General features: G+C 41.7%; 2 protein-coding genes across 2 annotated transcripts; both read left to right on the top strand.

The window, feature by feature from the left end:
- Positions 1–1,005: 1,005 nt before the first annotated feature.
- On the top strand, positions 1,006–11,470 carry LOC106605200 (transmembrane protein 106B). Its single transcript, XM_014200589.2, has 8 exons — positions 1,006–1,187; positions 1,986–2,196; positions 2,433–2,496; positions 2,634–2,793; positions 7,527–7,667; positions 8,081–8,130; positions 8,217–8,270; positions 9,923–11,470. Exons 2-8 carry the CDS (start codon positions 1,992–1,994, stop codon positions 10,041–10,043), a joined length of 795 nt encoding a protein of 264 aa, XP_014056064.1. The 5' UTR covers positions 1,006–1,187; positions 1,986–1,991; the 3' UTR covers positions 10,044–11,470.
- Positions 11,471–19,954: 8,484 nt separating this feature from the next.
- On the top strand, positions 19,955–22,273 carry seraf (Schwann cell-specific EGF-like repeat autocrine factor). The gene is made up of 5 exons (XM_014200590.2): positions 19,955–20,321; positions 20,518–20,613; positions 20,851–20,955; positions 21,243–21,338; positions 21,938–22,273. The coding sequence occupies exons 1-5, from the start codon at positions 20,081–20,083 to the stop codon at positions 22,045–22,047; spliced, it is 648 nt and encodes a 215-aa protein (XP_014056065.1). The 5' UTR covers positions 19,955–20,080; the 3' UTR covers positions 22,048–22,273.
- The last annotated feature ends 241 nt before the right edge of the window (positions 22,274–22,514 follow it).

The raw sequence follows: 22,514 nt of genomic DNA, 5'->3' as shown, positions 1-22,514 counted from the left end.
TCTGTACTGCTGGTCCAAATAGTTAGTCTACTGAGTACGGCTGCACATTTACTACATGTGCGTGAGGCTTCTCCCTTTGCAATCATTTGCTTGAAAAGAATGCCAAGCGTGCCTTTTTATGTTTGGTAGTGAAGTTTCTAATAAGGAGAGTACGGAAAAAAATTATGAAATGTATGCATTCACTACTGTAAGTCGCTCTGGATAAGAGCGTCTGGTAAATGACTAAAATGTCAAATGTAAATGTGATGTGCTGTGATCCATGAATCAGTCCAAAACCCAAATCCAAGAGGCCAGCCTTTGGATTGATTGCGACCGAGGTGGGTTTAAGAAAATCGTTGGAAGGCTATGCATAATTGGGGTGATATAAACCTATAGCAACATGATTTTACTAGGATGCTACCTAAAAGATTGTTTTATTTGTCAGGCCAAGTGATTGAGCTGATGCATGTTTTGGCACATGTCAAGGTTGGTCTTGGGCTCCATTTAAATGTGTAACGTTGCAGCCATTACCATCACCATTAGGTTAATCTAGGTCTTTAGCAGGTATGCCAGTCCATCCTTGCTTACGTTGTGTCTTTGTCTTTGTTTAAATTTTATTTCACACTGGAAGCAAACAAGGCAGTTTTCTCTCTACAAGCAAATATGTATGCCATGTACAGTCTATTACAGTATATTGCATTGGGGGCTATGGAGGGGGTGGAGAATGAAGTGCTGCTGGATATGTATGACACAGTCCCCTTCCAAAACGAACTATATTTGGTTAGTAGAGATCCTACTGAGTATTTCGAACCCCACTTTAGCTGAGATAGGTGGAAACGTTTTCTCTTTAAAGCCCAATATTCTCAACATACTAGTGTCAACATTGTATTTTCATTATTGGTCTTAAAATATATTATTTACATTTGTTTTCATAAATTACTTATTGCAATTTCTTGTTGGCACAGTAAAAGTGGCCATAGATTAAAATTCAATATAATTTGAATTAGTTATACACATTGACATAGCATTTTTGAAATTCGGGCTTTTATTTTGAAGGTTTCAACATTACCATACGAAAGTGACGTCATCGTTGGAGCTGCTGGCAGAATACTAGTGCGTGTATTTATGTCAGTACTCTATATTGACATAAACAGCGGCTGTTCGTGACCAAGCATATGTAAAGCAATTCTGCGTGAATATATGCAAAGGTAAGCAGATGAATCCAATATCGAATGTTGCCATTTTGATCATATCCGTAGTGCGTGTGTAATAGCGCACAGTGATGCTTTGACATTGTCAGAGGAACCGGGCAACATTTTGCAATATGGAAACATTTTATCCATGCTAACAATGCCCTATGCTCTGCAAGTATTCTACGCAATCATCCACATCAATAACTTGACACCAAATACAAATACAACAGAATATCGGAGCGAATACGCAACAATGTATTCGTGAGTTTCGGATTAAAATGGCAGGCGGCGAACGAGTTTCTCTGGAAGGAACATGGTGTACTGTGCAGCATAATGATCGTCTGCACGTCATCACAGTACCTCGACCATCGGCGCACAATATATAGTAGGAGCAGAAGACACGATGCGATGTGTTTTGCTGACTAGGTTACGTATATTTGGTCCATACGAAACCTTGGTCAGACCAAGTGTCTTTTGTTTGACAATAATTGTTTGAAGCACGCATGAATTACATAGATGGTGCACACTTAATAAGAGCTTTTGGGGAGTTGGTGTAAACTGGTCTAAACAAAACCAAAATAATCTGCAAAAATGGTATAGGAGAATGGTAGCCTGTGTACAGTATAAATTGGCTTTAAAACCTGTATTTACATGGTCATGACATAGGCAGGTACATTGTTATAGTACAGAAGTAGTATAAAACAATTTGTGTAAACTGACCATAACTACCATGTAAATATCAAACGAATATGTGGCATGAGTTTACACTACCAACCACACCTACTTATTAGATCTTAAATGTTTTATTCACAGAAAGTGATGGGGAAGTCACACTCCCTCTTGTCGAAGGGGAAAGACGACCACGACAGTCAGAGTGGCCTGGCGACTGGTCCAGAGTACATAGATACACAGAGTGAAGAGGATGGAAAGAATGGAGATGTGTCTCAGTTCCCCTATGTGGAATTTACTGGCAGAGACAGTGTCACATGCCCCACATGCCAGGGCACTGGCAGGATACCACGGGGTAAGGGGATAAACATAAAAACAAATGCATTCCTACACACTAATAAACATGAACTCTCACTCACTGACACAATACACCTACATCTGTTCTAAAACTCCACCTCATGAGCTGCTAATCATTTTTGCCTAATTTGCATTTTGACTGACTTCCAACATTCACTGAAAATGAAAAAGACATAAGTTGAACCAATATCAGTTTCCTCTGTAAATGGCTTTGTCATCCCATCTCTAATGCAGGCCAAGAGAACCAGCTTGTGGCTCTGATTCCATACAGTGACCAGAGGCTCCAGCCAAGGAGAACGTAAGTCTCTCATCTCACTCAGCCAGACGTCTCTTTTTTTGAAAGATGTGCAATTGAATAATTCAACTGTGGTTGACTGTGGTCTATATCCAACTTCTGTCTTTCTTTTAATGGCGCTTCCTCCCTTTTTCTTGCAGAAAGCTGTATGTCACAGTGTCCGTGTTTCTTTGTCTTCTGCTGTCTGGCCTGGCTGTGTTTTTCATGTTCCCTCGTTCTATCGACGTCTCCTATGTGGGCGTGAAGTCTGCATTCGTCTCCTATGACCAGGACAAACGGATTGTCTATCTCAATATCACGGTAAGATCCTCTCTCTGGTGTTAGTTGTCCTTGTGTTTCCATGACATGGTTTCAAATCAATTTGTATTTGTCACATGTTTCGTAAAACAACGGGTGTAGACTAACAGTGAAATGCGTATTTACCGACCGTTCTCAACAATGCAGAGAGAAAAATATAAAAACAACAACACAAGGACTAAGTACACCATGAGTAACAATAACATGGCTATATACACAGAGTACTAGCACCGACTCAATGTGCAGAGGTATGAGGTAATTGAGGTAGATATGTACAGTTGAAGTCAGAAGTTTACATACACTTAGGTTGGAGTCATTAAAACTCGATTTTCAACCACTTCACAAATTTCTTGTTAACAAACTATAGTTTTGGCAAGTCAGTTAGGACATCTCATTTGTGCATGACACAAGTCATTTTTCCAACAATTGTTTACAGACAGATTATTTAATTTATAATTCACTGTATCACAATTCCAGTGTGTCAGAAGTTTACATACACTAAGTTGACTGTGCCTTTAAACAGCTTGGACAATTCCAGAAAATTATGTCATGGCTTTAGAAGCTTCTGATAGGCTAATTGACATAATTTGAGTCAATTGGAGGTGTACCTGTGGATGTATTTCAAGGCCTACCTTCAAACTCAGTGCCTCTTTGCTTGACATCATGGGAAAATCAAAAGAAATCAGCCAAGACCTCAGAAAAAAGATTGTAGTCCTCCACAAGTCTGATTCATCCTTGGGAGCAATTTCCAAACACCTGAAGGTACCAGGTTCATCTGTAAAAACAATAGTACGCAAGTATAAACACCATGGGACCACACAGCCGTCATACCACTCAGGATGGAGATGCGTTCTGTCTCCTAGAGCTAAATGTACTTTGGTGCGAAAATTGCAAAAGTGCTAATCAATCCCAGAACAACAGCAAAGGACCTTGTGAAGATGCTAGAGGAAACAGGTACAAAAGTATCTATATCCACAGTAAAACAAGTCCTATATCGACATAACCTGAAAGGCCGCTCAGCAAGGAAGAAGCCACTGCTCCAAAACCGCCATAAAAAAAGCCAGACTACGGTTTGCAACTGCACATGGGGACAAATATCCACATTTTTGGAGAAATGTCCTCTGGTCTGATAAAACAAAAATAGAACTGTTTGGTCATAATGACCATCGATATGTTAGGAGGAAAAAAGGGGAGGCTTGCAAACCGAAGAACACCATCCCAACCATGAAGCACGGGGGTGGCAGCATCATGTTGTGGTGGTGCCTTGCTGCAGGAGGGACTGGTGCACAAAATAGATGGCATCATGAGAAGGAAAATTATGTGGATGTATTGAAGCAACATCTCAAGACATCAGTCAGGAAGTTAAAGCTTGGTCGCAAATGGGTCTTCCAAATAAACATTGACCCCAAGTATACTTCCAAAGATGTGGCAAAATGGGTTAAGGACAACAAAGTCAAGGTATTGGAGTGGCCATCACAAAGCCCTGTCCTCAGTCCAATGGAAAATTTGTGGGCAGAACTGAAAAAGCGTGTGCGAGCAAGGAGGCCTACAAACCTGACTCAGTTACACCAGCTCTGTCAGGAGGTATGGGCCAAAATTCACCCAACTTATTGTGGGAAGCTTGTGGAAGGCTACCCGACGCATTTGACCCAAGTTAAACAATTTAAAGGCAATGCTACCAAATACTAATTGAGTGTATGTAAACTTCTGACCCACTGGGAATGTGATGAAAGAAATAAAAGCTGAAGTAAATCATTCTGTACTATTATTCTGACATTTCACATTCTTAAAATCAAGTGGTGATCCTAACTGACCTAAGACAGGGAATTTTTACTCTTGATTTAAATGTCAGGAATTGTGAAAAACTGAGTTTAAATGTATTTGGCTGAGGTGTATGTAAACTTCTGACTTCAACTGTACATATAGTTAGGGGTAAAGTGAATAGGCAACAGGATAGATAATAAACAGTGTCAGCAGTGTATGTGATGAGTCAAAGTGCAAAAAGGGGCAATGCAAATAGTCCTGGTAGTTATTTGGTTAACAATTTAGTGGTCTTAAGGTTTGGGGGTAGAAGCTGTTCAGGGTCCTGTTGGTTCCAGACTTGGTGTATCGGTACCGCCTGCCGTACAGTAGCAGAGAGAACAGTCTATGACTTGGGTGGCTGGAGTCTTTTACAATTTGTAGGGCCTTCTGTTACACCAACTGGTTCTGGATGGCAGGGAGCTCGGCCCCAGTGATGTACTGGGCCGTACGCACTACCCTCTGTAGCGCCTTGCGGTCGGATGCCAAGCAGTTGCCATACCAGGCAGTGATGCAACCAGTCAAGATGCTTTCAATTGTGCAGCTGTAGAACTTTTTGAGGATCTGAGGGTCCATGCCAAGTCTTTTCAGCCTCCTGTTGGGGGAGAGGTGTTGTTTTGCCTTCTTCAAAACTGTGTTGGTGTGTGTGGACAAGGTTAATTCCTTAGTGATGTGGACACTGAGAAACTTGAAGCTCTCAACCCGCTTCACTACAGCCGTGTCAATGTGAATGGGACCGTGCTCGGCCCTCCATTTCCTATAGTCCACGATCAGCTCCTTTGTCTTGCTGATGTGGAGGGAGAGGTTGTTGTCCTGGCATCACACTGCCAGGTCACTGACCTCCTCCCTATAGGCTGTCTCATTGTCGTCGGTGATCAGGCCTACCACCATTGTGTTGTTAGCAAACTTAATGATGGTGTTGGAGTCGTGTTCGGTCACGCAGTCATGGGTGAACAGGGAATACAGGAGGGAAATTAACACGCACCCCTGAGGGGCCCCGTGTTGAGGGTCATAGTGGTAGATGTGTTGTTGCTTACCTTCACCACCTGGGAAATATACACCTGCTCAAAAAAATAAAGGGAACACTTAAACAACACAATGTAACTCCAAGTCAATCACACTTCTGTGAAATCAAACTGTCCACTTAGGAAGCAACACTGATTGACAATACATTTCACATGCTGTTGTGCAAATGGAATAGACAACAGGTGGAAATTATAGGAAATTAGCAAGACACCCCCAATAAAGGAGTGGTTCTGCAGGTGGGGACCACAGACCACTTCTCAATTCCTATGCTTCCTGGCTGATGTTCTGGTCACTTTTGAATGCTGGCGGTGCTTTCACTCTAGTGGTAGCATGAGACGGAGTCTACAACCCACACAAGTGGCTCAGGTAGTGCAGCTCATCCAGGATGGCACATCAATGCGAGCTGTGGCAAGAAGGTTTGCTGTGTCTGTCAGCGTAGTGTCCAGAGCATGGAGGCGCTACCAGGAGACAGGCCAGTACATCAGGAGATGTGGAGGAGGCCGTAGGATGGCAACAACCCAGCAGCAGGACCGCTACCTCCGCCTTTCTGCAAGGAGGAGCAGGAGAAGCACTGCCAGAGCCCTGCAAAATGACCTCCAGCAGGCCACAAATGTGCATGTGTCTGCTCAAACGGTCAGAAACAGACTGCATGAGGGTGGTATGAGGGCCCGACGTCCACAGGTGGGGGTTGTGCTTACAGCCCAACACCGTGCAGGACGTTTGGGATTTGCCAGAGAACACCAAGATTGGCAAATTCGCCACTAGCGCCCTGTGCTCTTCACAGATGAAAGCAGGTTCACACTGAGCACGTGACAGACGTGACAGTCTGGAGACGCCGTGGAGAAAGTTCTGCTGCCTGCAACATCCTCCAGCATGACCGTTTTGGCGGTGGGTCAGTCATGGTGTGGGGTGGCATTTCTTTGGGGGGCCGCACAGCCCTCCATGTGCTCGCCAGAGGTAGCCTGACTGCCATTAGGTACCGAGATGAGATCCTCAGACCCCTTGTGAGACCATATGCTGGTGCGGTTGGCCCTGGGTTCCTCCTAATGCAAGACAATGCTAGACCTCATGTGGCTGGAGTGTGTCAGCAATTCCTGCAAGAGGAAGGCATTGATGCTATGGACTGGCCCGCCCGTTCCCCAGACCTGAATCCAATTGAGCACATCTGGGACATCATGTCTCGCTCCATCCACCAACGCCACATTGCACCACAGACTGTCCAGGAGTCGGCGGATGCTTTAGTCCAGGTCTGGGAGGAGATCCCTCAGGAGACCATCCGCCACCTCATCAGGAGCATGCCCAGGCGTTGTAGGGAGGTCATACAGGCACGTGGAGGCCACACACACTACTGAGCCTCATTTTGACTTGTTTTAAGGACATTACATCAAAGTTGGATCAGCCTGTAGTGTGGTTTTCCACTTTAATTTTGAGTGTGACTCCAAATCCAGACCTCCATGGGTTGATAAATTGGATTTCCATTGATTATTTTTGTGTGATTTTGTTGTCAGCACATTCAACTATGTAAAGAAAAAAGTATTTAATGAGATTATTTCTTTCATTCAGATCTAGGATGTGTTGTTTAAGTGTTCCCTTTATTTTTTTGAGCAGTATATATTTTTTTTAAACCTAGGGGCATTCTGTAAGGAAGTCCAGGATCCAGTTACATAGGGAGGTGTTTCCCAGGGTCCTGAGCTTAGTGATGAGCCTAGAGGGTACTATGGTGTTGAGCTGTAGTCGATGAAGAGTATTCTCGCATAGGTGTTCTTCTTGTCCAGGTGGGAGAGGGCAGTGTGGAGTGCAATAGAGATTGCATCATCTGTGGTTCTGTTGGGGCGGTATGCAAATTGGAGTGGGTCCTACGTAATGACTCTCTTTCCAACAACTGTTGTGCCGTATGTCTTTTCTTCTAGAACACTCTGAACATCACCAATAACAACTACTACGCTGTATCCCTGACCAACATCACAGCCCAAGTGCAGTTCTCTAAGACTGTGATTGGGAAGGCCCGTATTAGCAATGTGACGACCATCATACCACTGGATAAGCAGCAGGTGGGTCTTTACCATGTGTAGTTCAGAATAACATGCCTTGGTATAACTGCTTGTTATAAACATATTACAGTGTATGAAGTGAGCATAGCTTGACAAGTGCATCAAAGTTGTACTTTCAACTGTCCTGAAGTGCTTTTCTATCGCTCAACACAGCAGCTCATTGTTCCGCCCGCTTTGCTGCAAAATCTAGCAACAAAATCAGGCAGCATTGATAATGAACCTTGTTGTTGTTGATGAATCCACTAGAACATATGTCCCTGTTCTGAGGACATCAGTAGCAGCAAGGATGGAATAAGGATGACATTTTTGGACTGTTGCCCTCAAAAGTTACTCATTGCTTAGTCAGCACTCAACCGCCCTGTTCAATATGGGAGATAGGTAACGGCTGCATTACAACATATTGTTTATTTCAGATTGACTACATGGTTCCCACAGTAATTGCTGATGAGATGAGTTATATGTTGTAAGTATTTCACAAGTAATTACATTTTATTGTGTGGTTGACAGTACAAATCGTGACATTTCTTTAATAAATGTTTTGTGTTGCAGCGACTATTGTACCCTGCAGTCCATAAAGGCTCACAACATTGTGGTCATGATGCAGTAAGTATACAGTGCATTCGTAAAGTATTCAGACCCCTTCCCTTTTTCCACATTTTGTTACATTACAGCCTTATTCTAAAATTTGCATAAAAACTTTTTTGCTCATAAATCTACACACAATACCCCATAATGACAAAGTGAAAACAGGTTTTTAGACATTTTTGGAAATGTATTAAAAATAAAAAAACAGAAAAACCTTATTTACATTGGTATTCATACCCTTTGCAATGAGACTCAAAATTGAGCTCAGGTTCATCCTGTTTCCATTTATCAGCCTTGAGATGTTTCTACAACTTGATTGGAGTCCACCTGTGGTAAATACAATTGATTGGACATGATTTGGAAAGGCACACACCTGTCTATATAAGGTCCCACAGTTGACAATGCATGTCAGAGCAAAAACCAAGCCATGAAGTCGAAGGAATTGTCTGTAGAGCTCCAAGACAGGATGGTGTCGAGGCACAGATCTGGGAAGGGTACCAAAACATTTCTGCAGCATTGAAGTTCCCAAAGAACACAGTGGCCTCATCATTCTTAAATGGAAGAAGTTTGGAACCACCAAGACTCTAGAGCTGGCCGCCTGGCCAAACTGAGCAATCGGGAGAACGGCCTTGTTCAGGGAGGTGACCAAGAACCCGATGGTCACTCTGACAGAGCTCCAAAGTTCCTCTGTGGAGATGGGAGAACCTTCCAAAAGGACAACCATCTCTGCAGCACTCCACCAATCAGGCCTTTATGTTAGAGGGGCCAGACGGAAGCCACTCCTCAGTAAAAGGCACATGACAGTAAAAGGACTCTCATACCATGAGAAACAAGATTCTCTGGTCTGATGAAACCCAGATTGAACTCTTTGGCCTGAATTCCAAGCGTCAATACTGGAGGACACCTGGCACCTTCCCTACGGGAAGCATGGTGGTGGCAGCATCATGCTGTGGTGATGTTTTTCAGAGGCAGGGACTGGGAGACTAGTTGGGATCGAGGGAAAGAGGGAGGGAGCAAAGTACAGAGAGATCCTTGATGAAAACCTGCTCCAGAGCGCTCAGGACCTCAGACTGGGGCAAAGGTTCAACGTCCAACAGGACAATGACCCTAAGCACACAGCCAAGACAATGCAGGAGTGGCTTCGGGACAAGTCTCAATGTCCAGCCAGAGCCCAGACTTGAACCCGATCAAACATCTCTGGAGAGACCTGAAAATAGCTGTGCAGCAACGCAGAAACTCCCGAAATACAGGTGTGCCAAACTTGTAGCGTCATACCCAAGAAGACTCAAGTCTGTAATCGCTGACAAAGGTGCTTCAGCATAGTACTGAGGAAAGGGTTTGAATACTTAATATAATACTAATGAAATATCACATTTACATGATTTTTTTGCAGAAATTTCTAAAAGCCTGTTTTTGCTTTGTCATTATGGAGTATTGTGTGTTAAAAAACTATTTAATCCATTTTAGTATTAGGCAGTAACGTAACAAAATGTGGAAAAAGTCAAGGGGTCTGAATACTTTCTGAATGCAGTGTACCTTTTCAAATATCTACTAATACATTGAGTTTACACATGTTACTGTACCTACTCTATTTATTTTGTCAAACCTCACACGCCCATATGGGCAGCCATTTGGGGGAAACTCACTACTGTCTATTGACTGGTTTTCAGGGTGACTGTGACCACATCCTACTTTGGGCACTCGGAGCAGGTCTCCCAGGAGATGTACCAGTATGTGGACTGTGGGGGCAACACCACCTCACTGCATGGACATGTGAAGATGTATCAGTAAGGCAGTAAAAACAAAGCCATAATGGAAGCCCATCGATCTAAAGGTAGACGAAAGGGTTTTACGGAGTTCCTTTGGGCAGACGTCTACTGTAGAAGGAGGAACCATGTCTCAGAGAAAGTGAAGTTAGCAAGGTGCCAATGTACAGTTTAATGAGGGTTTGATGATGTCACCGGTAGAAAATCTCTTGTGCAAATTCTTCTTAATAGAATGATCCAATGTGTATAGGCATTTGAGATAAAGATGCACTTTAGCTTTGTATGGGGAAACGCAATCATAGGAAAGTATTTATACGGCAGAGTTGTTGATGTAATGTAATCTGTACCACTAACCTTCCCAGACCACTTGGTATGGGACATGCAATACAAATAAAGTAATAGGACAGCATTCTCATTTTGATTATCAGCACCACTAATCACCCCAAACCACTGTTTGATGGCATTTTATTCCATTCTTTTTTTATACCCGCCATTTTGTTTTCTTCAAGGATGTATTTTGTACATAATAGTACTTCCTGATGTGTGTCGTTACTCTTACATTTTCATTGTAATGATAGTTAGATTTACATCTAATTCCGAGGTGGCTTATCATGTCAGGGTGAAGTCAGCGTAATTATGATGACTACGGACCTTAATTAGATTGCAACATTTAGGTATCTAATGAGAGGAATCTTGTATTTTTATATCATTCAAATACAGTACCTGTAACTATTAGATGTGTTCTGTATGATGTGAATTACTCTTTAATTGTAAACCTCTGAATTGTTTTTTTTAATGGGAATGTTAGGTGTTTTTTTTTTCCTTACTTGGGTAGTAGATGACTACTTATTTCGAAATATGATATTAAGTAAATACCCTCAATGGTGTTGTAAAGTTAGGTCTTTATTTTCTCCTTGGGAATCGATTTTTAAGAGGTCATTTTGTCTTTCCATGTTTTGTTTGATGCCCTTTTGCCCCTTTTAATTCTTCATGATTGATCACTGAAACTTGCAAGTAAGTTGTGCTTTTCGAGTTTGTGTTTCTTTCTGACATGATTAAATGTCAGGATACAGTAAGTATCCATTTGTTTATTTTCCTTAAACATTTGTTAAAGTCTGTTGTGCATGTACAGAATACTTAACTGAGGACAATTAAAAATGCCCAAGGTAAAATATCAGATGGGTACATTGTTTATATTATCTGATATACCCTATGGAGGAACAATCACACCAATGTACTGTTGTATATGTCAATGTACCATATTATGTACCAACTCATTCAAGAAGACAATTTTCATTTTAAAGTCCGTTCTGAATCATCACTGAGGTGTGTTGACCTTGTACTACTGTGTAAATGTGGATACTGTCCATGTAAGCCACTGCCAATCCATACAGTACATGTAACAATGTTTTTTCCTTGCATGAAACTGGGAATAAATGTGGTTGATTTTGAGGTTTTTGTTTGGTGCATTTATTGATAGTTTTGTTGTTGGGGGATAATTCAAAGGTTGGAGAAATGTGCAATACCAATCACCATCACAGGGTAGGCGCCTAATTTAACAAAATTAACTTAGAAATAAGTAAGTGTTGGATGAAAATATAGTTTCTATAATGACCAATGACCATATGCACAGGTTTGCATAAAAAGCTTACCATACTCACTATTGAAGTCCAAGTAATTAACAACACAATGCATGCCATTCATGTGTAAAACACACCAAGTCCAATATTTAGCATCTTAAAAATAGCATGACGTTACATTTAAAGTCACACAGAATAGACAGGCTTAGGTATGTTTGACAGGGTGATCTAGTGAACAAATGTGAGTGTTTTATTCTAAATGGACAGCATACAGCATGTTTGCTGTCATACAGTATTGTGTCAATGTGGTACACTGTTCTACAAGATCCTAAACAGGTTTGTATGCTGTATTGTAATGCATGTGTATTGTAATGCATCTGCTAGTCCTGTATGACCTTTGAATTTATTTGTAGACTGTTCTGGATGTGTGTCAGTGTGTTACTTTGTTTGCTTCCAGATGTTCACTGGTGCTTCAGGTCCCCAGTGTGTAACGGTATGCTTACCTCACATCTGTTGCTGTCGTTTAAACGGCAGTTGACTTCCTCTCCAGGATTCAGGTCAGGGACTTGGAGCGGTTCCTAATTAACCAGGGCCCAGTTTCCCAAAAGCATCTTAAAGCGATAGTTCACCCAAATTACTAAATGACACATTGGTTTCCTTCCCCTGTAAGCAGTCTATGGAAAAGGTATGACAGCAATCCATGATTTGGTTTAGTTTCCCTGGCACTGTTTCCACATGTTAACGTTCTAGCATTTGGCACAAATCCCATTCAAGTCATGGGACCAATATTAGCATTTTTCACGCACCATGTCCAAATCATCTGAACGTATCTAAAATTGATTGTAAAAGCTCAACAAAGTCAGTTATAGATGTTTTTGAACATGATGCTAATATCGGTGCAATGACTTGAATGGGATTCGTGCCTCAATGGTTTCCCAAAACCATTTTTACTAAAGTTTCACTTGAAAACATTTACATTTTTGTCATTTAGCAGACGCTCTTATCCAGAGCGACTTACAGTAGTGAATGCATACATTTCATACATTATATATTTTTTTTGTACTGGTCCCCCGTGGGAATCGAACCCACAACCCTGGCGTTGCAAACACCATGCTCTACCAACTGAGCCACACAGCTAAGTGCGTCGTTAGATGCTTTTTTGCCCTTCCGTGTCATTTTATACACAGAAGATCTCCACTGAACATACAATAAGGATGTTTATACACCTCTGTGACCACAAAGTTCAATAGAAATACAAAGTTGCCAATGGCTTTGCAATTGTTACAAACAAGCAAAGGATAAAAATATGCTTCAAATGAAAACCGAGATGACTGCATTAAAATGTAAATACAGTATAGGCTACATAGGCCTATGTATTTCAATCATATTGTGTAACATGTTCGCGACTTGTAAGCTTAAGTTCCATCTATTGGGAAACCGGGTCCAGACACAGACAAAATGCAGTCACGTGCTGTGCTCACTGGCCCCATTTATGACCACCAACTCTGAGGGAGATTGAGTTTTCCTGTATTCAGAGTGTATTGAAACTAATGGCCAAGATTCTGAACTATTTGTAATGGTGTGGGGTCTACTGTGCTTCCTCAGCATGATACAAGACATCTGGAAAATAAAGTAGACTGAGTGAGGATGTGAATTTGGTTTCAGACTTCTGGGTTAAGCAGTTCATGCAATGTTCACAAAATGGAGTTCTTGCGGAAATATGGTTGTTCTTCAGGGAGAAAAGATACAAATGGTGAAAGTAAGATGATGTTTTTACAGCTATTGAGGAAGTACATTAACCCAGGGATGTATGGATGCCAGTGTATGGGTTCATGTTTCAGGGATGTAGCCTAGACAAACAACAAGGGTGTGAAATAATTATCTAAATCCAATTGTGTTTCTACAAACAACACTAAATATCACAGCACACCGAAAAATACATTTAGATATCAGTGTAAGGTAGACTAGGAATTTAGAAATGGGAGCACACTAGACCAGATTGGCTGTGTAAATGTCATTTCCTTCCCCATAGATCATATATACTTTCCCTTTTCCAGATGTAAGGAAATTACTTTTCCAGTTGCGCTGTCGATGGACTTCCATTACAGAGAAAACCAACTGAACATTTATGTTCTACCACTACCCTAGTCTCCCTTCCATGATGGAGAAATAGAGTTGCCTAGTACAACCTAAAATGGTTCCTTGAATAACCCTTTTTGGTTCCAGGTATAACCCTATTGCGTTCCATGTAGAACCCTTTTTCCAGAGGGTTCTAAATGCAACCCAAAATAGTTCTACCTGGAACTAAAAAAGGGTTCTAACTGGAACCAAAAGGGTTCTCCTATGGGGAACCGATTTTTCTAAGAGTGTACCTATCATTGTGAATTAGGTCTACTTCAAACTCAGCAGACTATACTTTACAGGCTATAGCCTACATTAGGCCTACATTCTGACTAATAACCATCACATCATGCATCGAACGTAATAATGAAGCCTTGATCATTTTTAAACTTCTATTGAAGTCTATCATGTGAACACGTTAGCCAGGTTGCTGTCTCTGTTCAGCTATTACATTCCACTCCTTGCCACTTGTCATTTGCCAAAGAGACTGGCCTTTCGGCAATCTTCAAATATGAACATTCTATCATTAATGAGCTTGAGGAGATCAGAGGATTTGATCCTGATTCGATAACCCTCACAGCTATCCAACCACAATGTTTATGCAAATTAGATAGCATTTCAAAAAAAACTTCATTCATACATTTGATTGGAAGCATTCTAACATTCAGCATTCTGACATAAAACATTTAATTGTAAACATAAACATTGGGCGCGGGGAGAACAGAGCATTCCCGTTCATTGCTTTTTTACCACCAGTCAATGTGATCACATCACACCAGAGAAGCTTCCCCACCACTGTGAACACTCTAGCATATTTTATATCTAGCAAGCAAGAGCAAGGTGCTTCTTTGTCGAATATATGTTTTATTTGCTCAAAATAGGTGACCAAACTACATTAAGTGTACTAAACATTAGGAACATCTACTCTGTCCATGACATAGACTGACCAGGTGAATCCAGGTGAAAGCTATGATCCCTTATTGATGTCACTTGTTAAATCCACTTCAATCAGTGTGTAGATGAAGGGGCGGAGACGGGTTAAAGAAGGATTTTTATGCTCAGAAAGAAAGGAGGACCAAGACACTCTTCATATAATTAATTAAAATGCCTTTATTTGTATGGCATGTTCAATGGAAACAAAGTTTTAAAAATCCAACGCGTTTCGGCTGCATGACCTTCGTCAGGGAGTACAAAGAAATGATAATACAATGCCCTCTTTGGAACAGCTTTTTCCAAACAGAGGATTTTTAAGCCTCTAGACAATTGAGACACGGTTTGTGTATGTGTGCAATTCAGAGGGTGAATGGGCAAGACAAAGGATGTAAGTGCCTTTGAAAGGGGTATGACAATAGAAAGAGGCAACTCAATATTAGGAAGGTGTTCCTAATGTTTTGTACACTCAGTGTGTTGGGACACACATTGGGCTAGACTACTGGTTCAAGAGTTATAACAGGAATAGAGAGAGGATGGATGTAAGAGATGCCAGTGGAGATGCCAGCGAAGATGCATGAATTGCACAATAATATTTTTTTGTCTGACGCACGTTTTGTGCCAATGAATTGAAGTTGAACATCACCAAATGCGTCAGTTTAATTAAATGTGCAATAAAAAAGTATAATGTCTAGGCCTATTTAATTAAACCCTGACAGGAGTGTCAAGGAGTGGAATGTAAACTAAAAAAGACTGGTACACAGACTATGAACACGTGACATAGTAGCTATAAGTATTCAAATGTTTGTGTGAACTGGAAAAGGACCACAATTGGGTTTCTCTAACATCAAGGGAGTCCCTTGTTGACATTTCACATTAGCTGGAAAAGTCTTGACAGAGTTCAGAGACAGCTGTCAATAAATCACTTCAAAACAGTGAGTGACTTCTGTGCAATGGTAATTTCGGTTATCCCAGAACTAAAGTCTCAAGTAATTTGTCAGCTGCCCACCCACGAGAGATTAGTGCAATGGTAAAAATGTTGTAAATGTTCAGGCTATCTCAATTCTCTAAATCTAAGTCTAAGTCTAAGTCTTCATGGCAGGCATTCCTCTCTGCAGAACCACTTAACAGAGAGGTCCCAAGAGAAAATTGAGGCCACGTTCAAACTCCCCAATCCCACCCTGTCCACACCGATGTGAAGCTAGCCACAATAACTATTAGCCACAATAATGGAATTTGCGAGTTGTCTTCAAAATAAAAGTCCCACATGGAAAGTGATGCAAACGGATACAAATAGTGGAACTATGCCATATTTGGACTAGATAATGCTAAACAAGCCTCGCTTGTGGTTATATAATTCTAAATAAATACAATAATTCAATAATTTGAAAATAAATAGTACAAAAAAAAATTTCATCCCACTGTGGATATATTTGACTGCATAATTGCATTTGGGGCATACATACAGTATATGCATTGTACAGCCTTACCTATGGAGTGTGGACTGTCTGTGAACCCATGGAACGGGGTCTCAGCCTATTCAGTGACACCCACAGATTACAACTCGGTACAGTTTACACAAATATTAGCGTCAGAGCTCTTCTTGTCATTGGTAATCAGTCCTGCTACCGTCATGTCGTCAGCAAAGTTGATGATGGTGTTGGAGTCAAAAATATTAGCGTCTTATTGCAGGACTTTATCTGTGGCAAATCACCTCCTCAGTCGAACCATTGTGCGTATTAAATATTCATTCATATTGGACTGTACAGCCTTAACTATGGAGTGTGTGCCCATGAATTTGGGTATCAGCCTACTCAGTGACACCCACAGATTACAACTGTAGAGTTTACACATATATTAAAAATCTAATCAAATTATTATTTGTCACATGCTTCGTAAACAACAGGTGTAGACTAACAGTGAAATGCAGAGTTAAAGATAAAAGATAAAATAAAAAATGGAAATAGTGACACGCGGAATAAATACAGAGTGAATAACAATAACAATGACGAGTAAAAATAACATGGCTATATACAGGAAGTACCAGTACCGAGTCGATGTGCAGGGGTACGAGGTAATTGAGGTAGCTATGTATATATAAGTAGGCTTACTGTAAAGTGACTAGGCAACAGAATAGATAACAAACAGTAGCAGTAACCTTTTGGAATTACCCGGATTTCTGCATAAATTGGTCATAAAATGTGATCTGATCTTCGTCTAAATTACAACAATAGACAAACACAGTATGATTAAACTAATAACACACAAATGATTGTATTTTTCTTGTCTATATTGAATACATAATTTAAATATGTGAACCCCTAGGCTAATGACTTCTCCAAAAGCTAATTGGAGTCAGGAGTCATCTAACCTTGAGTCCAATCAATGAGACGAGATGGGAGATGTTGGTTAGAGCTGCTCTGCCCTATAAAAAACACTCACAAAATTTGAGTTTGCTATTCACAAGAAGCATTGTCTGATATGAATCATGCCTTGAACAAAAGAGATATCAAAAGACCTAAGATTAAGAATTGTTGACTTGCATAAAGCTGGAAATGGTTACAAATGTATCTGTAAAAGCCTTGATTTCCACGGTAAGACAAATTGTCTATAAATGGAGAAAGATGCTACTCTCCCTAGGAGTGGCCGTCCTGCAAAGATGACTGCAAGAGCACAGCGCAAAATGCTCAATGAGGTTAAGAAGAATCCTAGAGTGTCAGCTAAAGACTTACAGAAATGTCTGGGACATGCTACCATCTCTGTTGACGAGTCTACGATACGTAAAACACTAAACAAGAATGGTGTTCATGGGAGGACACCCCGGAAGAAGCCACTGCTGTCCAAAAAAAACCATTGCTGCACGTCTGAGGTTAGCAAAAGAGCAACTGGATGTTCCACAGCACTACTGGCAAAATATTCTGTGGACAGATTAAACTAAAGTTAAGTTGTTCGGAAGGAACACACAACATTATGTGTGGAGAAAAAAAGACACAGCACACCAACGTCAAAACCTCATCCCAACTGTAAAGCATGGTGGAGGTAGCATCATGGTTTGAGGCTGCTTTGCTGCCTCAGGGCCTGGACAGCTTGCTATCATGAATTCCCAAGTTAATCAAGACATTTTGCAGGAGAATGTTAGGCTATCTGTCCACCAATTGAAGCTCAACAGAAGTTGGGTGATGCAACAGGACAACGACAAAAAACACAGAACTAAATCCACAACAGAATGGCTTCAACAGAAGAAAATACGTCTGCTGGAGTGGCCCAGTCAGAGTCCTGACCTCAACCCAATTGAGATGCTGTGACATGACCTCAAGAGAGCAATTCACACCAGACATCCCAAGAATATTGTTTAACTGATACAGTTTTGTGAAGAGGAATGGTCCAAAATTCCTCCTGACCGTTGTGCAGGTCTGATCCGCAACCACAGAAAATGTTTGATTGAGGTTATTGCTGCAAAAAGGAGGGTCAACCAGTTACTAAATCCAAGGGTTCACATACTTTTTCCACCCTGCACTGTGAATGTTTACACCGTGTGTTCAATAAAGACATGACAATGTATAATTGTTTGTGTGTTATTAGTTTAAGCAGACTGTGTTTGTCTATTGTTGTGACTTAGATGAACATAAGATCAAATTTTATGACAAATTTATGCAGAAATCCAGGTAATTCTAAAGGATTCACATGCTTTTTCTTGCCACTGTATTTAGTAGTCTTGTTTAGCAGTCTTATGGCTTGGGGGTAGAAGCTATTCAGGGTCCTCCTCTCCACCCTCTCAGGGCTGGGCATCTCAGGCTCCGCACACTTTTTAATTGCATCCTACTTGGCAGGACGCTCCTACCATATGACATGGAGAGGATCTGTGACTGCACCATGTACTCTAACTACTGGTGTCCTCCAGGGCTCGGTTCTAGGCCCTCTCCTCTTCTCTCAATATACACCAAGTCACTCGGCTCTGTCATATCCTCACATAGTCTCTCCTATCATTTCTATGTGGATGACACGACTATCTTTCTCCTTCCCCACTTCTGACACCCAGGTGGCGACACGCATCTCTGTGTGCCTGGCAGATATCTCAGCTTGAATGTTGACCCACCACCTCAAGCTCTGCCCTCCAGCCTCTTGTTGTGCCCTCTTCACAAATGTGTGGGTGTGTGTGGATCATGTTAATTCCTTAGTGACGTGGACGCAGAGGAACTTGAAGCTCTTGACCCGCTCCACTACAGCCCAATCGATGTGGATGGGGATGTGCTCGCCCCTCCGTTTCCTGTAGTCCACAATCAGCTCGTTTGTCTTGCTGACGTTGAGGGAGAGGCTGTTGTCCTGGCACCACACTACCAGGTCTCTGATCTCGTCCCTACAGGCTGCTTCATTGTCGTCGGTGATTAGTCCTACCACCATCGTGTCATCAGCAAACTTGATGATGGTGTTGGAGTCCAAAAAAATTGCGCCATAGCTCTTATTGCAGGACTTTGACCATGGCAAATCCCCTCCCCAGCCATTCTATTGTGTGTACTGAACATTCATATTGAACTGTATAGTCTTACCTATGAAGTGTGCACCCATGAAATGGGGAGGTGATTTGCCACAGTCAAAGTCCTGCGATAAGAGCTATGAGTCTAATATTTGCTAACTCTACACAGTTTTGTTCTGCGGGTGTCACTGAGTAGGCAGATACCCCATTTCATAGGTGCACACAATAGGTAAGGCTGTACAGTGCATATACACTACATGGCCAAAAGAATTTGGACACCCTTTCAAATGAGTGGATTTGGCTATTTCAGCCACACCCGTTGCTGCCAGGTGTATAAAATCAGCCGCACACAAGCCTAAGATCACCATGAGCAATGCCACACGTCGGCTGGAGTGGTGTAAAGCTCGCCACCACTGGACTCTGGAGCAGTGGAAATGCGTTCCCTGGAATGATGAATCATGCTTCACTATCTGGCAGCCCGAGGACAAATCTGGGTTTGGCGGATGCCCACTTTCGTCTGTTGGAATTGTCCGTCTATAGCAGCAAAAGGGGGACCAACTCCATATTAATGCCCATGATCTTGGAATGAGATGTTGGACAGACAGGTGTCCACATACTTTTGGCCATGTTGTGTATGTATGCCCCCAATGCAATAATTTTATAATCCAACCTTTTATTAGCATTACCTAGTCCAAAACTGTCACGAAAACCAGTATTTGTATCCGTTTGCGTCACTTTCAATGAGGGACTTTTATTTGAAAGCCGAACTATTGTTGTTAATCGACATTGTGGCAAGCTTCACATAGGTCCCGTCCTCTCAGTATCCTTTCTCTCGACTAACATCTGCTGTAGTATCTCTGTCCATCAGTGGGGGCGACGTGGAGAGAAACCCTGAGGTGTCATTGTTCGAAGAACTTCGTTTCAACCCCAGTTCCCAATGTCCACTAAGTGAAGAGGATGGTGCTTGCTCGCTGCTGCTTTCCCGCGTCGATAAAGATGACCGTTGCGCTGCTGGCCTGCTTGGTTGCGCTTGTGGGCATCTGCTTAGCGCGCTCGGACGCTCCGCGAGGGGTGGCGGTGCCCTTTGTTTTTGACCTCAAAGCGACGTGCGACCCTCCGTGCCAACATGCTGGCATCTGCATCCGAAACAACACCTGCTTCTGTTCTCGCGGCTATGAGGGAGAGACCTGCCAGTATGGTGATGTTACAACTTTATATTTACCTAGAAAGGAAACAGTAAACAAAATGGCCAAACTAGAAAAGAAAAGTGATGCATTGAAGAATATATGAAAAATGTATATCATATATTTTTTAATCACAACATGTATGTAAAAGTTGCATGACTTACTGACTGGGTGAGTGCTGATGAATATATTGTCTGTTGTTTTGAACAGCAAACTGCTATCCCAAATGTAAGAATGGAGGAGAGTGTCTTCGCCCTGGAAAATGCAGATGTCCTTCTGGATTTGGAGGAAAATATTGTCATAAAGGTACTTATCTAACTCAGTTAACCTTTTAGATATACAGTATGTTGGTGCTTGGTTAATGTTAAAAATCTGATTAAATATTGTAATTATATTTATTTATTGGTAACTACAGTACATGTTTTATTTAGAGAGTGTGGTTTGAAAAGGGTAGGGAGTTAAGACTTAGTCCTATAGTAGAGGTTATGAACATGGACATGGAGAGGTAAGTGGATGATCTGATTTTATGTCTGTCTTTTCCAGTGAAATGTGATAGTGGATGCTGGAATGGTGGCGACTGCATCGCTGTGAACGGAGTGGCCAAGTGCATCTGTCCCTCCAGCTGGACTGGCTCCAAATGCCAAGAGGGTTTGTTTACCTCCAAATTAGCCTAATCCACACAGAGGTGAAACCAGCAGTGAGACTGGTTGCACAGCTGGCCTATTAATCAACAGTAGCATATTCATCCTCTCCGGAAGCCTCTGACAACTTCATTAAAATGCTAAGATGCCTTCACACGTACTAAAACAATAAAGAATAGTTGATTCGATTACGATCGAATGGGACAAAGAAAACGCTTCACATGGCCAAAGGTATAATGGTGATTTATTGGTTCCCGGAATGTTGAGAATGCGTTGTTGCGATGTTTTCCCCAGCGATCTGTCCCCAGGGGTGCAGGAACGGGGGCAGCTGTGTGGCCCCAGGAATCTGCAGCTGTCCAGAGGGCTGGCTGGGTGGAGCCTGCCACACTGGTGAGTGAGATCTTAAGATGAATGCACCAACTGTAAGTCGCTCTGGATACGAACGTCTGCTAAATTACTAAATGTAATGTAAAACGTGAGAATCATACACAGTTCACTCTTATACACTCTCATATATTTGGCACACAACCAACATACACTATACACATTTTCAGACATGCACTTTCTTACTCTGACCCCAACAGACACACAAACACGGTAAATGATGCACACACTTGCAGACACACTTACACAGATACAGGCAACAGGCCAAATAAATGTATAACCCATAACTGGAGCCTAATCACTGATCTGTTCTGGATGTGTGTTAAGTGTGTTATTTTTTAACACTGACACACTTGGGTCAATCAATAAATAACAGAGAAGTTAATCAGGCATGCTAAATAATAACACATATAAATCTGACTGTCCTTTATCCTGAAAGAATCTACTGAGTCAGAAACCTGTCAATATGAGATACCTGTTGAAAATGACTGTTTTGAGATTTTGTTCTCAGAGCTGTCTTTCCCAAGATGTGAAGGGGCCACCAGACCACATAATGAGCCCTCCTTCCTCTTTTTCTCATTTCCCCCCCTCTCTCTATCTTGCAGCTGTGTGTCACCGGCCCTGTCTGAATGGAGGCAAGTGTTTGTCTCCCGATTCGTGCCGCTGTCGCCCTCCTTACTCTGGACCACACTGTGAGGAGAGGAAGGTGTTTTAACCCTTTAGGGGTCAGGGGTCAAAGAGGACCAGTCAGAGGCCATGTAGAACCGTATTCATTCCAAATCTGGTGCTTTAGATATCGTCTCTCTACCTTTTGTAAAAATGTTTTTCTTATAAAGAACCACAGATTTTTGTGTTAACAATAACATTTGACTGTTAACGTAATATCTACTATACAATTTTGGGTTTGTGCTATATAATGAATAAAATGTGGATAAAAGGTTTATTATTTTCTTTTGAAATCATTTCTTATCATGCAGTCAGATGATTTACAGTAAAACAACACTTAGCGAACTGCTGTTACTAACAATATACTGTAGCCAATTAATAGTATAACTAAACTGTTACAAAAGTGTACGTCCAGCCCTTATTGAATTGCATTTCAACTATTCAACCTGAAACCCCACCTCTTTAAGGAATACCTAGGATAGGATAAAGTAATCCTTCTAACCCCCCCCCCCCCCC

Source organism: Salmo salar, chromosome ssa05, assembly GCF_905237065.1.
Source record: "Salmo salar chromosome ssa05, Ssal_v3.1, whole genome shotgun sequence".
Lineage (NCBI taxonomy): Eukaryota > Metazoa > Chordata > Actinopteri > Salmoniformes > Salmonidae > Salmo > Salmo salar.
This window is presented reverse-complemented; position numbering and strand designations above follow the sequence as displayed.